Below are 12,470 nucleotides of genomic sequence, written 5' to 3' on the forward strand. Positions count from 1 at the left end.
GGAGACTTTCAATGTCAAGGGCCATTAGTCTCCGCCCTACAGATCAGGAAAAAGTGAAACAGGATGCAGCAGAAAGATGTGACATGATTATAAATAAATCATGTCACAGTATCTGGGTGAGAAAAAAAAACCCAGGATAATGTTTAAACAGATCATCCTACCATTTTTAGAGGGGGGATAATTTTCCAACTAAAAGAATTTTTATGTCAAAAAATATTCACAAGTTCAAATTTATTATAAATTTGCAGTAATTCTCACTAGCTCAAAAATGATCCTCACAGGCTCCAACATAAATAAACATCTCAAAGTATCATTTGGCTGGATTTCCCTTTACAAGCTGCAGAGAGAGTTCATATTTTATTTAGGATTAAGGTGAAGGCAATTCCAAAGGTTTACTTTCAGCCTGATTTATCTGCTTATAACTGAGTTTTTACTAGCAAAGACCACGCCACATGAATGTAAAGACTTAAAAAAAGACGGAGTCTGGTGGATGGACAAATGAGAATATGAGTCATATGGGAGCTAAATGAATGGAGCCTTGGGTGAAAACTCAGTGTGGGAGTCCAGTCTTCAATAACTTTTCTGAAGTCTGGTTACCCGCCAACCCTCCCAGACGGAACAATGATGAATTAATGGGAGGTGAGAACAAGGTAGGGATGAAGGGATAGGTGCTGGGGACCTGAAGTATGTAACATTTTTTAAAAAGAATGCTTTTTAGATATTCGATAAAAGTAAAGTATAATCTTAGCGGTCTTAGCACTGTCAGTCACTCATGTTCACCTCTTCCCCCTTGCTCTCTGCTATGCAACAGCTGGTTCACCACAACATAGCCTGCCACAAATGCTAAAGGTTGTTAGCATGGCCACGGATGATGGCAGATAAACAGTTTCTCTGCTATTAGCACATTGACAAGCATTGATTGATAGCACTAAGACTCTCCTCCTGGCTCTGATTGGTTGTTTTTGACTGTGAGCGGTAAATTTCTATAGAGGACAATAGTAGTAGCTCAGGGAGGAGTTGGAGACGCTCAATCTTTTCACAAATTATGTGTCATACTGTCATGACATGGCGACAATGTTAACAAATTTGGAAAAGACATGTTTTTGTAAAAGTTACATACTGCAGCTTTAAGAAGTCGGAATTTCAACATGGCAATGGCCCATAGACATTGTTTGCGGTTTCTCATGCTACTTTGTGGACTCTGGAAACCCAACTACATGAGTACTCTCCTCATTAAAGATATTATCAATTGTAACAGCTATGTAGAGTAGAGTTGAGCCAAGTTGAGCTAAGGTTTTGGATGCTAGTAGGAAAGGGCTACATGTTTCAACCATCAGAGCTAAACTATTACCTTTGATGAGATTAAATTGGTTAGGATGTTCAATGACAACACAAGAGCTATTAAGGCCGAAAAGAACTCAAGGTGAGGCTTTGAAACCGAAAAACAGTTATCTACTCACAAACATGGTACTGGCAGCACAATGGTGAGGAAAGGTTGTGCTGTCAGTGGTTCTTACACAATGTGTGTGGATTAATGAAGAAGGAGAACTACCTTCATAAATGTCATGTCAAATCGATCCCTATATGATCAATAAGTGGTAACAATCAGGTGTTAAGAGTGTTGCGCAACCAAAACTGGTTTTAAAGTTAGTAAAACAGGCCAGCATTAATATTCTGTCCTATGCTGGACCTGCACCTTGTTTAAATTGTATGATGTTTCCTTAAAAGCCCTGTTTCAACCAGGAAATCTACCAAAACTCTTACATTTCTTATTAGAGAGGTTAAGTATCCAGTCAGAAGTTTTTGATGGTCACAGTTAGCCGAAACATGCATTAAATTTGTATCCTGTTTGTACCAATCTGAATAAAAGGTTCCAATACATAATCAAAATCCCCAAATTTCATTCATGATTATGATGTGCAAATGCAAACTTCTGATTTGCATTATTTTTAAAATGATATACATGTACTGGAGCGTTTATTCACTTAAAACTGTAAAACTCACTCTTCAGTTTGTCATTAGATGCTTCCTTCTTGCATTTACATTTCTTCAATGTTGCTTAAAGCAAAAGACTTTTAACTGATTTTAATATTAGAGATATATTGATGATTTTGTTTTTCTGTTTGTCATACATTTCTTAGGGGAAATGTATTCTAGTCCTTCTTTATCTCATTTCACTCATCTAATTTATTTTTCTGTTACCCTAGTAAGATAGCAGAACAGGGTTTTACTATTCAAGTTAATCAGTACAGTCTGACTGTTGCTGATGCATGTGCTCATGATGTACACGCAGTCCTTGGCCCTATCTCCTGCGTCATGTTTTAGACGGCATCCGAGGGGATTCTCATGCAGTGGCCTACATAATTCTTGGATAACAATGACACATTCATATCTGCAACATGCACTCTTCGGATGTTGTGATAGCCTAGCTTTTCTTATCAGGCTTTCTTCTGAAAATGTCTCATTTTGGATTAACTTCTGCCACTAATATAGGTCAGTTATGTATTTTTTACCTTTACAATTCACAACATTATTGTTTATCATTTTTATCTTTGGCTTTTATAAAACAATCCATTTAAATTTTTCTCTGTATAGCTTTGAAGCTAAACTATGCATGTAGTTTGCATTCTTGTACAAGAAGCAGCCTGTTGTCTGCTGTTCTTAGTTATTTACCTTGGTTACAACAAAAAAAATCTGTATTGGAAAACAGCATCTGTTTTAATAGTTAAAAAAAAAAGAAAACATAACCCATCTTTATTCCAGGAAGCGAAGGTAACCAACATTGATAATTATGACATTCATTAAACAGCATGCTCAGGTAAACCTTCACTTTATTGCAGTACAATTTTAAAGTGTAATGACTCCTCTAAACATCGAGCCAAAGCTCATTAACTTTACAGTTATACTAAATGGAAAAATTAAAGAGTAATTATTACCAAAAAGCTTTGTTCTTACTTCTGGATTGCATGAATTGCAGCCCAAACAGACATAATCAAACTAATTTCCTTGCATGAACACCTCACTTGTTTACAAGACTTTATCAAAAATGGAACACAAAATTGCATCTGTACAGTTATTATTTGTTAACAGCCACACACCCAAACCCAACAAAGGGAAAATGCACTACCTTAGTGCCACCATGTGGTTAACTGAACAGATACAGCTGAAGAAGATGAAGTTTCCGAATAAAATGGTCATATTTAAGCCAAACAGTAATTCATGTGCCTCTTTAGAAAATAGAACTGAACACTGTAGTTTTAAAAACTTACCTGTGCAGCAAATATATGAGACTGCATTATGTACAACTTATCTGTTTCTATTATATACATGTTTTTAAGAAATGACATCCGCTCTCTGCTCTTCTTTCTGCACAACCTCTCCCAGCTGCCTGACAAGATCGGCCAGTGTGTTTATATCATGGTTCCCTCTTTCCAGCAGCTCATACCGAAGGCTCGAGATGTCCTGTTTGATCTCTCTCAATTCACCTTTGAGTCAAGTAAGTTATGTATTTATTCACTTTTTGGCAATTCCATGATCTAGAGATAAAAAAAAAAAACAGCAACAGTGTTTCCAGGAAACGTACCTTCGTTCACTTCGTCGTTATCTTTATCTCTCTGTGCTTTAAATATGTATCTTTTGATGAGGCAGTTCATTACTTTCTGCAAAAAAGTAAAAAAATATTCAAGTATTACATTACATTAATGACCCATCAACTTGTTTAAACAGAAAGATGGTTGGGGTGAAAACATGTAATTTTCTATTTGATTTGATAAACATGCGTAATTAAAAAAAACTCAATGTATGTATTTGAAACATTGGTTGATTCAGATGTGCGCCCCTTTTCAAACATATTGGCACCCCTGGTAAAGTTGTGTAAAAAGACGGTTGTGTTTTTTTGTACAGTAGCAAATATAACATTGATTCTTTTTTTAATCTAACATATAACTTGAGTTCTCTTATTCAGGTGGAAATTCTTGTTAAGAAATAAACTTTTCCTTGACATTATGAGTACTGCAACATTTTCATTAAGTTTCTTGGTATTACATAGTTTCAGATTGCCCTCCAATCCAACAAGATTCCCATGGGTTCTGGGATGGAAAACGGCCCACACCATGTCAGATCCTCCACCATACACAGCAGTGAGCATAGGATGTTTTTGACACAATATTATTCACACAATAAATTCACATAATATCCCTCAGTTTCATCTGAATGGCACATTTTGAATAAAGGCCAGGATAAATGAATTTCTGTATCGCATATTTATTCCCCAGAAAAATAGCTATGGCTTACTGTTGAAAAGTTGCCAGATGCTCCGATAGCCTAAAAATGTAAAGTGTAAATTGCAAAACTGCTTCCTTTATATTTTTTTAGGAGAATTGTTAGAGGATGAATTTGTTGAAAACACAGTTTTAGTTTATATTACTACAATAAAATATTATACTTTTGAGACTTTCTACACATCTTTCTACCAAGAAATGTGGATGCTGTTTTATGAAGTTTGTTAGGAAACACACTAATATTCAGAAAATTAGATGCTGAGCTTATTCTTCATGTATGTGTGCAAAATGTCAAATGTGTAGATAAGAAATGACCATCTGTAGTCAGGCAATGAAAAATGCTTTACTTGATGACGCGTAGGTTGAACAGATGAGTCCTCCTTCAGTCCTCCGTGTTCCCTTAACTGTAGTATCAGTAAGAATGAAAAGCAGAAAATAAGACTTTTATTGCACTTTAATTGCATTTATAGAACTTTGTAACATCTATAAACCCAGAGCAAAACCAGGGTACAATGGGACATTAGGCAAATTTAGATTTTTCTAAGGTCAGGTATGAAGTATGTCATTTTGTAGATGTCTTACATTTTTAAGATCCATGTCATTGTTTGAATTCTCTTTGCTTTTTCTTGAAGATCTGATCAATGTCTTTATTCCGAGTAGGAAGGACACCACAGATTTGGGGCTGGGTACGAGGTTGAAGGGTACAGGCAGAGTGCTGCCATGCTCAAAGTAGGAAAACCACAGCTTGGCTCGGGCAAATTTCCACTCCACGTCAGCATCATCCTGAAGTATCAGATAAGAGAGGGCATTCAGAGGTTAGAAATAAAAAAAACCATGAAGGACAGATAAAAATTTCAAAAGGGAATGGATTGTATTCCATGATAACTCATGAAAGACAAAATCAAGCAGTAATTAAAACATGTTTGGGGTCGTGTAGTGTCACAGGGGTACAGCACAACCGCATGCCCTCTCTCTTATTACCTACTTTACTAACCACTTTCAAATAACGGCTGTTAGAGCCAATAAAACCTTAAAAAAACATGTTGTGTTTGAGTCATACCTCGATTTCCTGGAAGGAGTTGTTGAACATGGCTATGAGCATGTTCAGCAGAACAATCACCATAATGATGTTGTACACCCCATACAGAACATAGCCTATGTTCTCAATGAACTTATGGTTGATGTTTAATACCACAGATTTTACTTCTGACAGTCCGAAGATGGCCCAGAATAATGTTTTAAAACTTTCTTCAATCCTGGAGGAAGAGAGAAATCAATAATAATATACAAACTATTGTCGCAGCCTGTAAGTGTGTTGCACTTACGTTGTAAAGGCAACGTTGTGTTTGGCTCCAAGGTAGTATGAGTATAGATCGAACATTCCCACCATGAAAGCGACAAACACCGTTATGAAAATCACCATGAACTGGAAAATGTCTTTCACTGTTCTTCCCAGAGAGATCTGCAACGGCCCAAACCTCTCGTTGGCAGGCAGGATGTACGCAATGCGGGAAAAACTCAGAACAATGGCAATCGCATAGAGACCTTCGGAGATAAGCTGAGGGTCTGAGGGCATCCAGTGAATTCTTGCTGAAAATATATAAAGATGGTGTTACCTAGAGAAGCTTAGGTGATGTAAACATTCATCCTACCTATTCTACTATAGCTGTAAGAAAAGGAAACTAATGAAAGCCATAGTAGCCCCCAAGAATTCAATGGTTTATTATATGTTAAATTACAACACAATATCTAAATGTTTACAATTTTGGATGTATACTTACCCAGCTGAAAATATTGTACCTCAGAAGGCAAGGTCATGTTGAATGGATGCTTGTCAATGTAGCACTGTGCAGAATGTGCGTGCCAGAAAGCCATTAATCTTGCAATGAAAGAGGTCATAAAAATGGCCAAAATGCTAAAATCCAGAAGGTTCCATGGTTCTAAGATGTATTCCTGAATGTCCTGTGACCAGATATCTTTACATTCTTCCCATATCTTACCTGTAGGGGGGAAAAAAGTTGTGATTTGTTGTGCTGAGAGTGACAATGAACAAAACAATAAAGCACAATAGGGAGTTCATCCTGAAACGTAGAATGTATACCATTAAAACATTTGATGAAAACAAGCCATATGGCAGCAAAAACAGTTTTTGTGGTTATTTTATGATTTCAATACTTTAACACAAATAAGCTTTTAAGATGCTGAAACAACATACAATTATAGCGAGTTTGGAAATTAAGGATTTTGTGCAAAATATTTTACTTATGGCAGAGTTTCTCTAATTAAAGTTTAATTAGAGAAACTCTGCCATCTAATAGATGCATACACCAAAATGCATATTTCATTTCCTTAGCAAGAGGCAGAGAAACAATACAGTTTTTGTTTCCATCAACAAAATAATGCAAGAAGCTTGTTGATAGCTCCAAAAATACATTTTCTGTATTTGCTAGAGGACAATTCTTTACCAGTGATGGTACACTTTGAGCCCATCTGTATATTTTGGTGGAGATACAACTAGTATTACATTTGTACTTGTAAGCTAATTTAATGTTTTTAATTCTTATAGGCAGTTACTGTAACCTTAACCAGTAACCTTAGACACATTTCGTCAGATAAAATGTGTCTAAACAATACCTATAACCCAGAAAATGATAAGAATCTCCATCCAGGTGAAACGGGTGGTCTTCATCCGGAAAACCTGTGAGGGATAATCGTGGGTGGTCATGTTCGGCAGCAGTGATGTTCCTGCGAAGCGGTCGGCTGCGTTTAGAACCAGCAAACAGAGGAATATGATGAAGGAAGCTGCATGAGCCACAAACTTCAGGAAGGGTCCACGCATGAGTTTCCCCAACTGCAATAAAAATATCATTTTGAGAAGCATCAATTTACAACATAAACTGTAAATATTTCTTATTTTTAAAAAATATATAAATTCTCCGAGTTATAATAATGTGTAATAGGGTTAGCAACTAACCTTACTTGATGGTGCTATCCAGTAAATAAAAGCTAGGACAGGTAACCCAACTGCTACACCAAAGACAAAAAGAACTTTAACTGCAACTGTTTGCTGATGCAGTCCAGTCAGGTTCTCATACCAGATTGATCGAAGATGCTGCTGGCAGTTTGGATGGGCCACAAACTGCAAAAAATGAGGCAAATGTTTATGTTGATCCATGCATTTCTTAGCGATAAAAGAAATTAGCACAAAAAAGCACATCACTATTGTGATTGATTTTTTTTTCCATCCCTACTGGCACTTTCCAACCACTCTGACTGAATCTGAGTTGTTATGTGAGGAAGAGTGGGGAAGGCTCAATCGCTAGATGTGCAAAGCACACAAAGTACAGTTTTGATGTAGGGTGGCTAAAAATGCACACCACACTTTTCAGATGTTTATTTGTAAAAATGTTGAAAACCTCATCACATTCCCTCACACTTCACAATTATACATGTCTTTGTGCTGCAACAAGACAAAATGACATTTGAAGACACTATGCCAATAGAAGTGAAAAATAAATTGGAGGCTTGAAAATTATTTACCTTTTTAACTTCATATTTTATTGCCAGCTTTAACCTGATCAGGTTCAGTTTGGCAGAGGTTGCTGTGTTAGCAAAGGATTCCATGTCACCATTCAGGACCGCCTCCACTTCCTCCGTGTTCCGACACAAATCCAAGAGTCCCACCACAAAGTCTTTACACTGCATGGACAATTTCTTGTAGTCATTCTGAAACAGACAAATTACATTTTCATTTAAGACGTAGTATGTAGAAACTATACTTCGGACGAGACAAGAGTTGTATTTTTGTACCTTGAACTCTTTCTCTGTGTTGGCCAGAACTGCGAGCTCATTGCTCAGCTCCAAAGCTGCCATCACAGGATCCTGACTCGAAAGGCAAAGATACGCTGGGCTTGCAAGGCCTTTGTAAGCACTGATACGAGACTGAGAGTGGCAGAAGGTGTCAAGCCTTTGCTGCTCAATGCAGGCCCTGCACTGACAGAAGTAGTCATGGGGACGCTCTATATGGGCCCCCCTCAAAAGTAGCATGTGTACTATCTCGTACTCGTGACACTGAGAAGCCAGGATAATAGGAGTGATGTCATGAGAGAAACGCGTGCCATCCTCATCGTAGGAGAAAAAGTCGTCCCGTGTCTCGTCATGACTGGGGTTGTTCGTCAACCTCTGACCATCTGCAAAGGCCTCGTGACTTAAAATGGCTTCCACTATACGGATGTACCCTTTACTGATGGCTAACAGCAAAGCATCCCCCACTTTTGCAAGTTCTTTCCTCTTAAGCAAAAGCTTGACCACTTCTAAGTGCTCACTTGCAACTGCCAGCTGCAGTGCGTTCTGCCCCATGTAGTTGACGCAGTTGATGTTGAGGTGTGGAAGCTCCTCCAGCATCCGCCTCACTTCAGGAATGTTGCCGTACTCCGCAGCTTCTAGGAACACCTCCTCAGTAATGGAGACGCAGGAGGAAGGGTGAGCTTGGAACAGGTAACCAGCTCCCCGAGCTGTTTGTCTCCGATGTTTGGCTCCAACATGCCCCGTCATCAAGGCCCTCCTTTCGCTGATCCATCTGAAGACGGATGAACACGCATGTGAGGTTTTAGTAAAAAGGATGCAGACAGGGAATGCATCTTGCCTTGTCAAAGTTTTCATACCTACTGAGCATTTTGTCATTTCAACACTTCACACAAAGGTGTCATATGTGTATTTTACATAATAGAGTAACATATTATAATGTAATTAGATGTAATTAAATGTAATTAAATGTAATGAAAGCATGCGGTAGATGTAGATGTAATTAGAAGCAAGATAATGCAAGGCTTTTAACATTTTTTGGATGAGACAACTAGACAACAGGGACATATACTGCCTAAACTGATACCAATACCAATGCTTATTATTTAAGTATCATCAAACTTCTGACCTTTAGGCATTTGTGTGTTTTTTTTTGTGAATTATTTTGTAAAAACCTAGGACAGACTTTAGAAAAAGTTTATACGTATCTACAAAATACTCTAGACCTGAAATGATTAATCGTATTAATCAGAATCTATTTTTTAAATAAACACCAACTAATTTAGTGATTGGTTAATCTTTAACTGTAATATACAGACTCCAGAAAGGCAATTTTCTGAAATAAAAACATATTCAGTGCAGTAATTAAGTGAAAACTGTAAAAAAAAAAAAAAAAGTACAGATTTTGCATTTAAGATTTAAAAAAGAAGCCTCTGCCTATGTCATACTCTTTCCATCTCTGCATGGTGGATCAAACAAAACCCTGTGAGATGTTCATTGGAGAAAAAAACACCATCAGAAGAACAAAGGTCAAAGGTACACCTCAGAAAGGTCAGCAATAAACTAGGGCAAGATTATGAAACAACATCCCATCTCTGTTTTCTGAAACTTCTGAGATCTAACCAAAACAGTTGTTTATACTGTAGGCTATTTGTTAATTAGATCTATGGGAAAGGCCCATTTTTTATACACAATTCTTTACATTAGTATAACACATGAAAATTCCAATAAATATGTTGCGTTTGTTGGAAGGCTGAGATTGCACCTCAGTTAGGTCTTGTTATTATTACTCACACCAGGTTTACGTGTGTGATGCCACCCACAGGTTCATCGTCTGCTCTTTCATCTGACGGGATAATATTATAATCCTCTCCAAGTGAAGAGACATTTATTTATTTTAGATTTATTTGATCCGGGACAAATCATAAAGCATTGTTACCTTTAAAAGAATTGTCCTGACTATAGACCTATAGCTGGAGGCTAATATGCAAACCCAGTCTCTTGTTAGGCATTCAGAAGTCAATATTTAAAACAAATAATTATAAAAATCTATTTTAAACTAACAATATAACACTTCAATTACAAAAATAGCAACAGATAAAAAGCGTTGTATTTATGTTTACCTATTTGTTTCTCTTTGAGGCTTTTTTCTTTTCACAAGAAATGTAAAGGTTCTACAACTTGGAATAATTGTATTACCATTTACTTTCTGTAATATAGAAGAGAAATTATGTATTATTTTGACACGCCAGATTTTTTAAAATTTTATACAGGAATCATACATCAGTGGCTATTTTCAACACTAATCCTATCTTGTGCTACTGTCAAATGACTAAAATGACCCTGTTCATTAAATTGCATTTAAATAGCATGGTTATCTCTGGAGCTAATTGCTTCAGCACAATTGCTGCAGATGACAAACGAGAACAACGCCTCTTCATTTAGTAATAATTAGTGTTAACTTTATTCTGTGCCATTAAGCAACATCATGTGCATGCACGAAATACATATTAATCGTTTTATTGTACTGCTAAATATGTTTCTTCTTGTCTGGTTTTAGGTACATCCCTGAGAAAAATCTAAGATAAAAATGCTGCCCATTATTCAGGTAAGGTAGTCCTAAACCCTAAAATTAAATAAAATTTTCATAATCAAAAAAATATCTCATAAGATTGGATGAAAATCGGTGTTGATTCCTATAAAACAGAGAAAGGTACTTGCCTGGATTTTTGAGACTGCCTCAAAGTGAGAGTCCTGCTGCGTTTTATCATGATGACAGGATTCCAGAGATGTTTGTCAGGATATGATGACTCTGACTGTAAAAGGAAATAAAACTAAATATATGCACTGTTGGATTTAACATAAGTGCATTAATATTGTGCTAGATAAACAAGATTGTGGAGACTTTGTGGAGTAAAAAGAAAAATGAAGAATTAATCTATTGAAATAATCCAACAGGATGTTCCACTCACCTTGGAAATGCCTGATCCACTAAATAACCTTCACATCATTTATAAATGAAATCATATAAGAGCAAAATTGTATCCAGACATGGCCAGCTGGACCTCGAGGAGGAACTGCCTCAGGTTTGCTTCAGTACCACCAGTTAGACTGTCACAGTGTGCCAAATACCTGTGGTTCTCATAGTGCTTGTGTTTGTGAGCCTAGTGGGCGGGTTTTGAGCAGATTTATAGGTGTGTCCTACATCAGGATTATTCCCTGTCCTTCATTTTCAATAAATGCCCCTTTAAGCCTCTGCAAAGCAAAATAGGGCGGTGGGTTTTTGAAGTAAAAGAGGATTCTATCAAAATTGAAGTAAAATTATGCACTTAACTTAAATCAAATGCATCTAACTAGCCAGATTTTTATCCACCTCTGGTTTTAGATGGAAGTCTGCCTGAGTGTGTGAATACAGCTGGTGCAATGTCCTAAAATGCTACCCCATGTTCTGAGGACAGCAAACGAATGGAAAAGCGGATTTTCCCAAATCCTCTTAACTCATGATGCACTCAAAAATAAAAGGTAAAAAGCCTACCGACACACCTAAGCTTTCAAACTAAGCAATGAAAGCAATCAGCTCCACCAGTGTAGAAAGAGTGTATATATAGGCTGGCTGAAAGTACTTGGAAACATTAAATCAAAGCTTATCAATGCAAGTAAGCACAAATACTACTCTTTCCAGTATTTTATTCATAGATGGTGATAGGGTACAGACACCCAACTAGGAAGTGTCACTTTTATGTTGAGTACTTAAAATTACAAAGCACAGTGGTGTCTCCAGAAAGTATTCTTTTAAGGAGGAACCAAATGGGGATACCTTAAAATCATCACACACCAAAACAAAAACCCATAAAAGTTTTTTATTTTTTTATTTGTTTATTTTTTCAGGAGATTTAGTATCCTGCTAAAAGCCAAAACACATAATACAGAGATTTGTCAACATAAATGTTCTACTTACAAAAATAAGTATAACATGTGTATTTATTATAGGATTTAAAAATTGCTTATACATAACTTATTTCCAGTGTTTATTAATTTTGAAATCAATAGTTATGGCTTAAAGCTAATGAAAAAACACAAAATTTAGGAAAATGTAAGAAATGTCATGATCCATACCAGACCCAACAATACAGTCCCACAGACTGATCATCTACATTCAACACTATAAGATAATACAGATATATTATCAGCTATAGTAGGAGGACATTCCTGTCTCAAAAATGCGTATAATTTCATTATTCGTCTTGCAAGTTTCTGAAAAAACTTAATTTGATGTTTTTATTACCTGTAGGCCTTAATAATTGAAATAAAAAAATAACTGCTTGAAATATTTCACCGTGATAGCAATAAATCCATGTTTCACTTTCTAACTTGCATTGCTGATCA

The 12,470-nt window shown here is 36.5% G+C and overlaps 1 protein-coding gene across 1 annotated transcript; it reads right to left on the reverse strand.

Annotated features, from left to right (window-relative positions):
- Window positions 1-2,758: 2,758 nt before the first annotated feature.
- LOC102232953 (short transient receptor potential channel 6) lies at window positions 2,759-11,175 on the reverse strand. Its single transcript, XM_014475779.2, has 13 exons — window positions 11,057-11,175; window positions 10,806-10,900; window positions 8,091-8,859; window positions 7,821-8,006; window positions 7,255-7,419; window positions 6,915-7,131; window positions 6,062-6,280; window positions 5,606-5,870; window positions 5,341-5,536; window positions 4,863-5,063; window positions 4,628-4,684; window positions 3,584-3,659; window positions 2,759-3,485 (listed from the first exon to the last, which is right to left on the reverse strand). Exons 2-13 carry the CDS (start codon window positions 10,853-10,855, stop codon window positions 3,334-3,336), a joined length of 2,553 nt encoding a protein of 850 aa, XP_014331265.1. The 5' UTR covers window positions 10,856-10,900; window positions 11,057-11,175; the 3' UTR covers window positions 2,759-3,333.
- Window positions 11,176-12,470: the final 1,295 nt, after the last annotated feature.

This window comes from Xiphophorus maculatus, chromosome 18 (assembly GCF_002775205.1).
Source record: "Xiphophorus maculatus strain JP 163 A chromosome 18, X_maculatus-5.0-male, whole genome shotgun sequence".
In the NCBI taxonomy this organism is placed as follows: domain Eukaryota; kingdom Metazoa; phylum Chordata; class Actinopteri; order Cyprinodontiformes; family Poeciliidae; genus Xiphophorus; species Xiphophorus maculatus.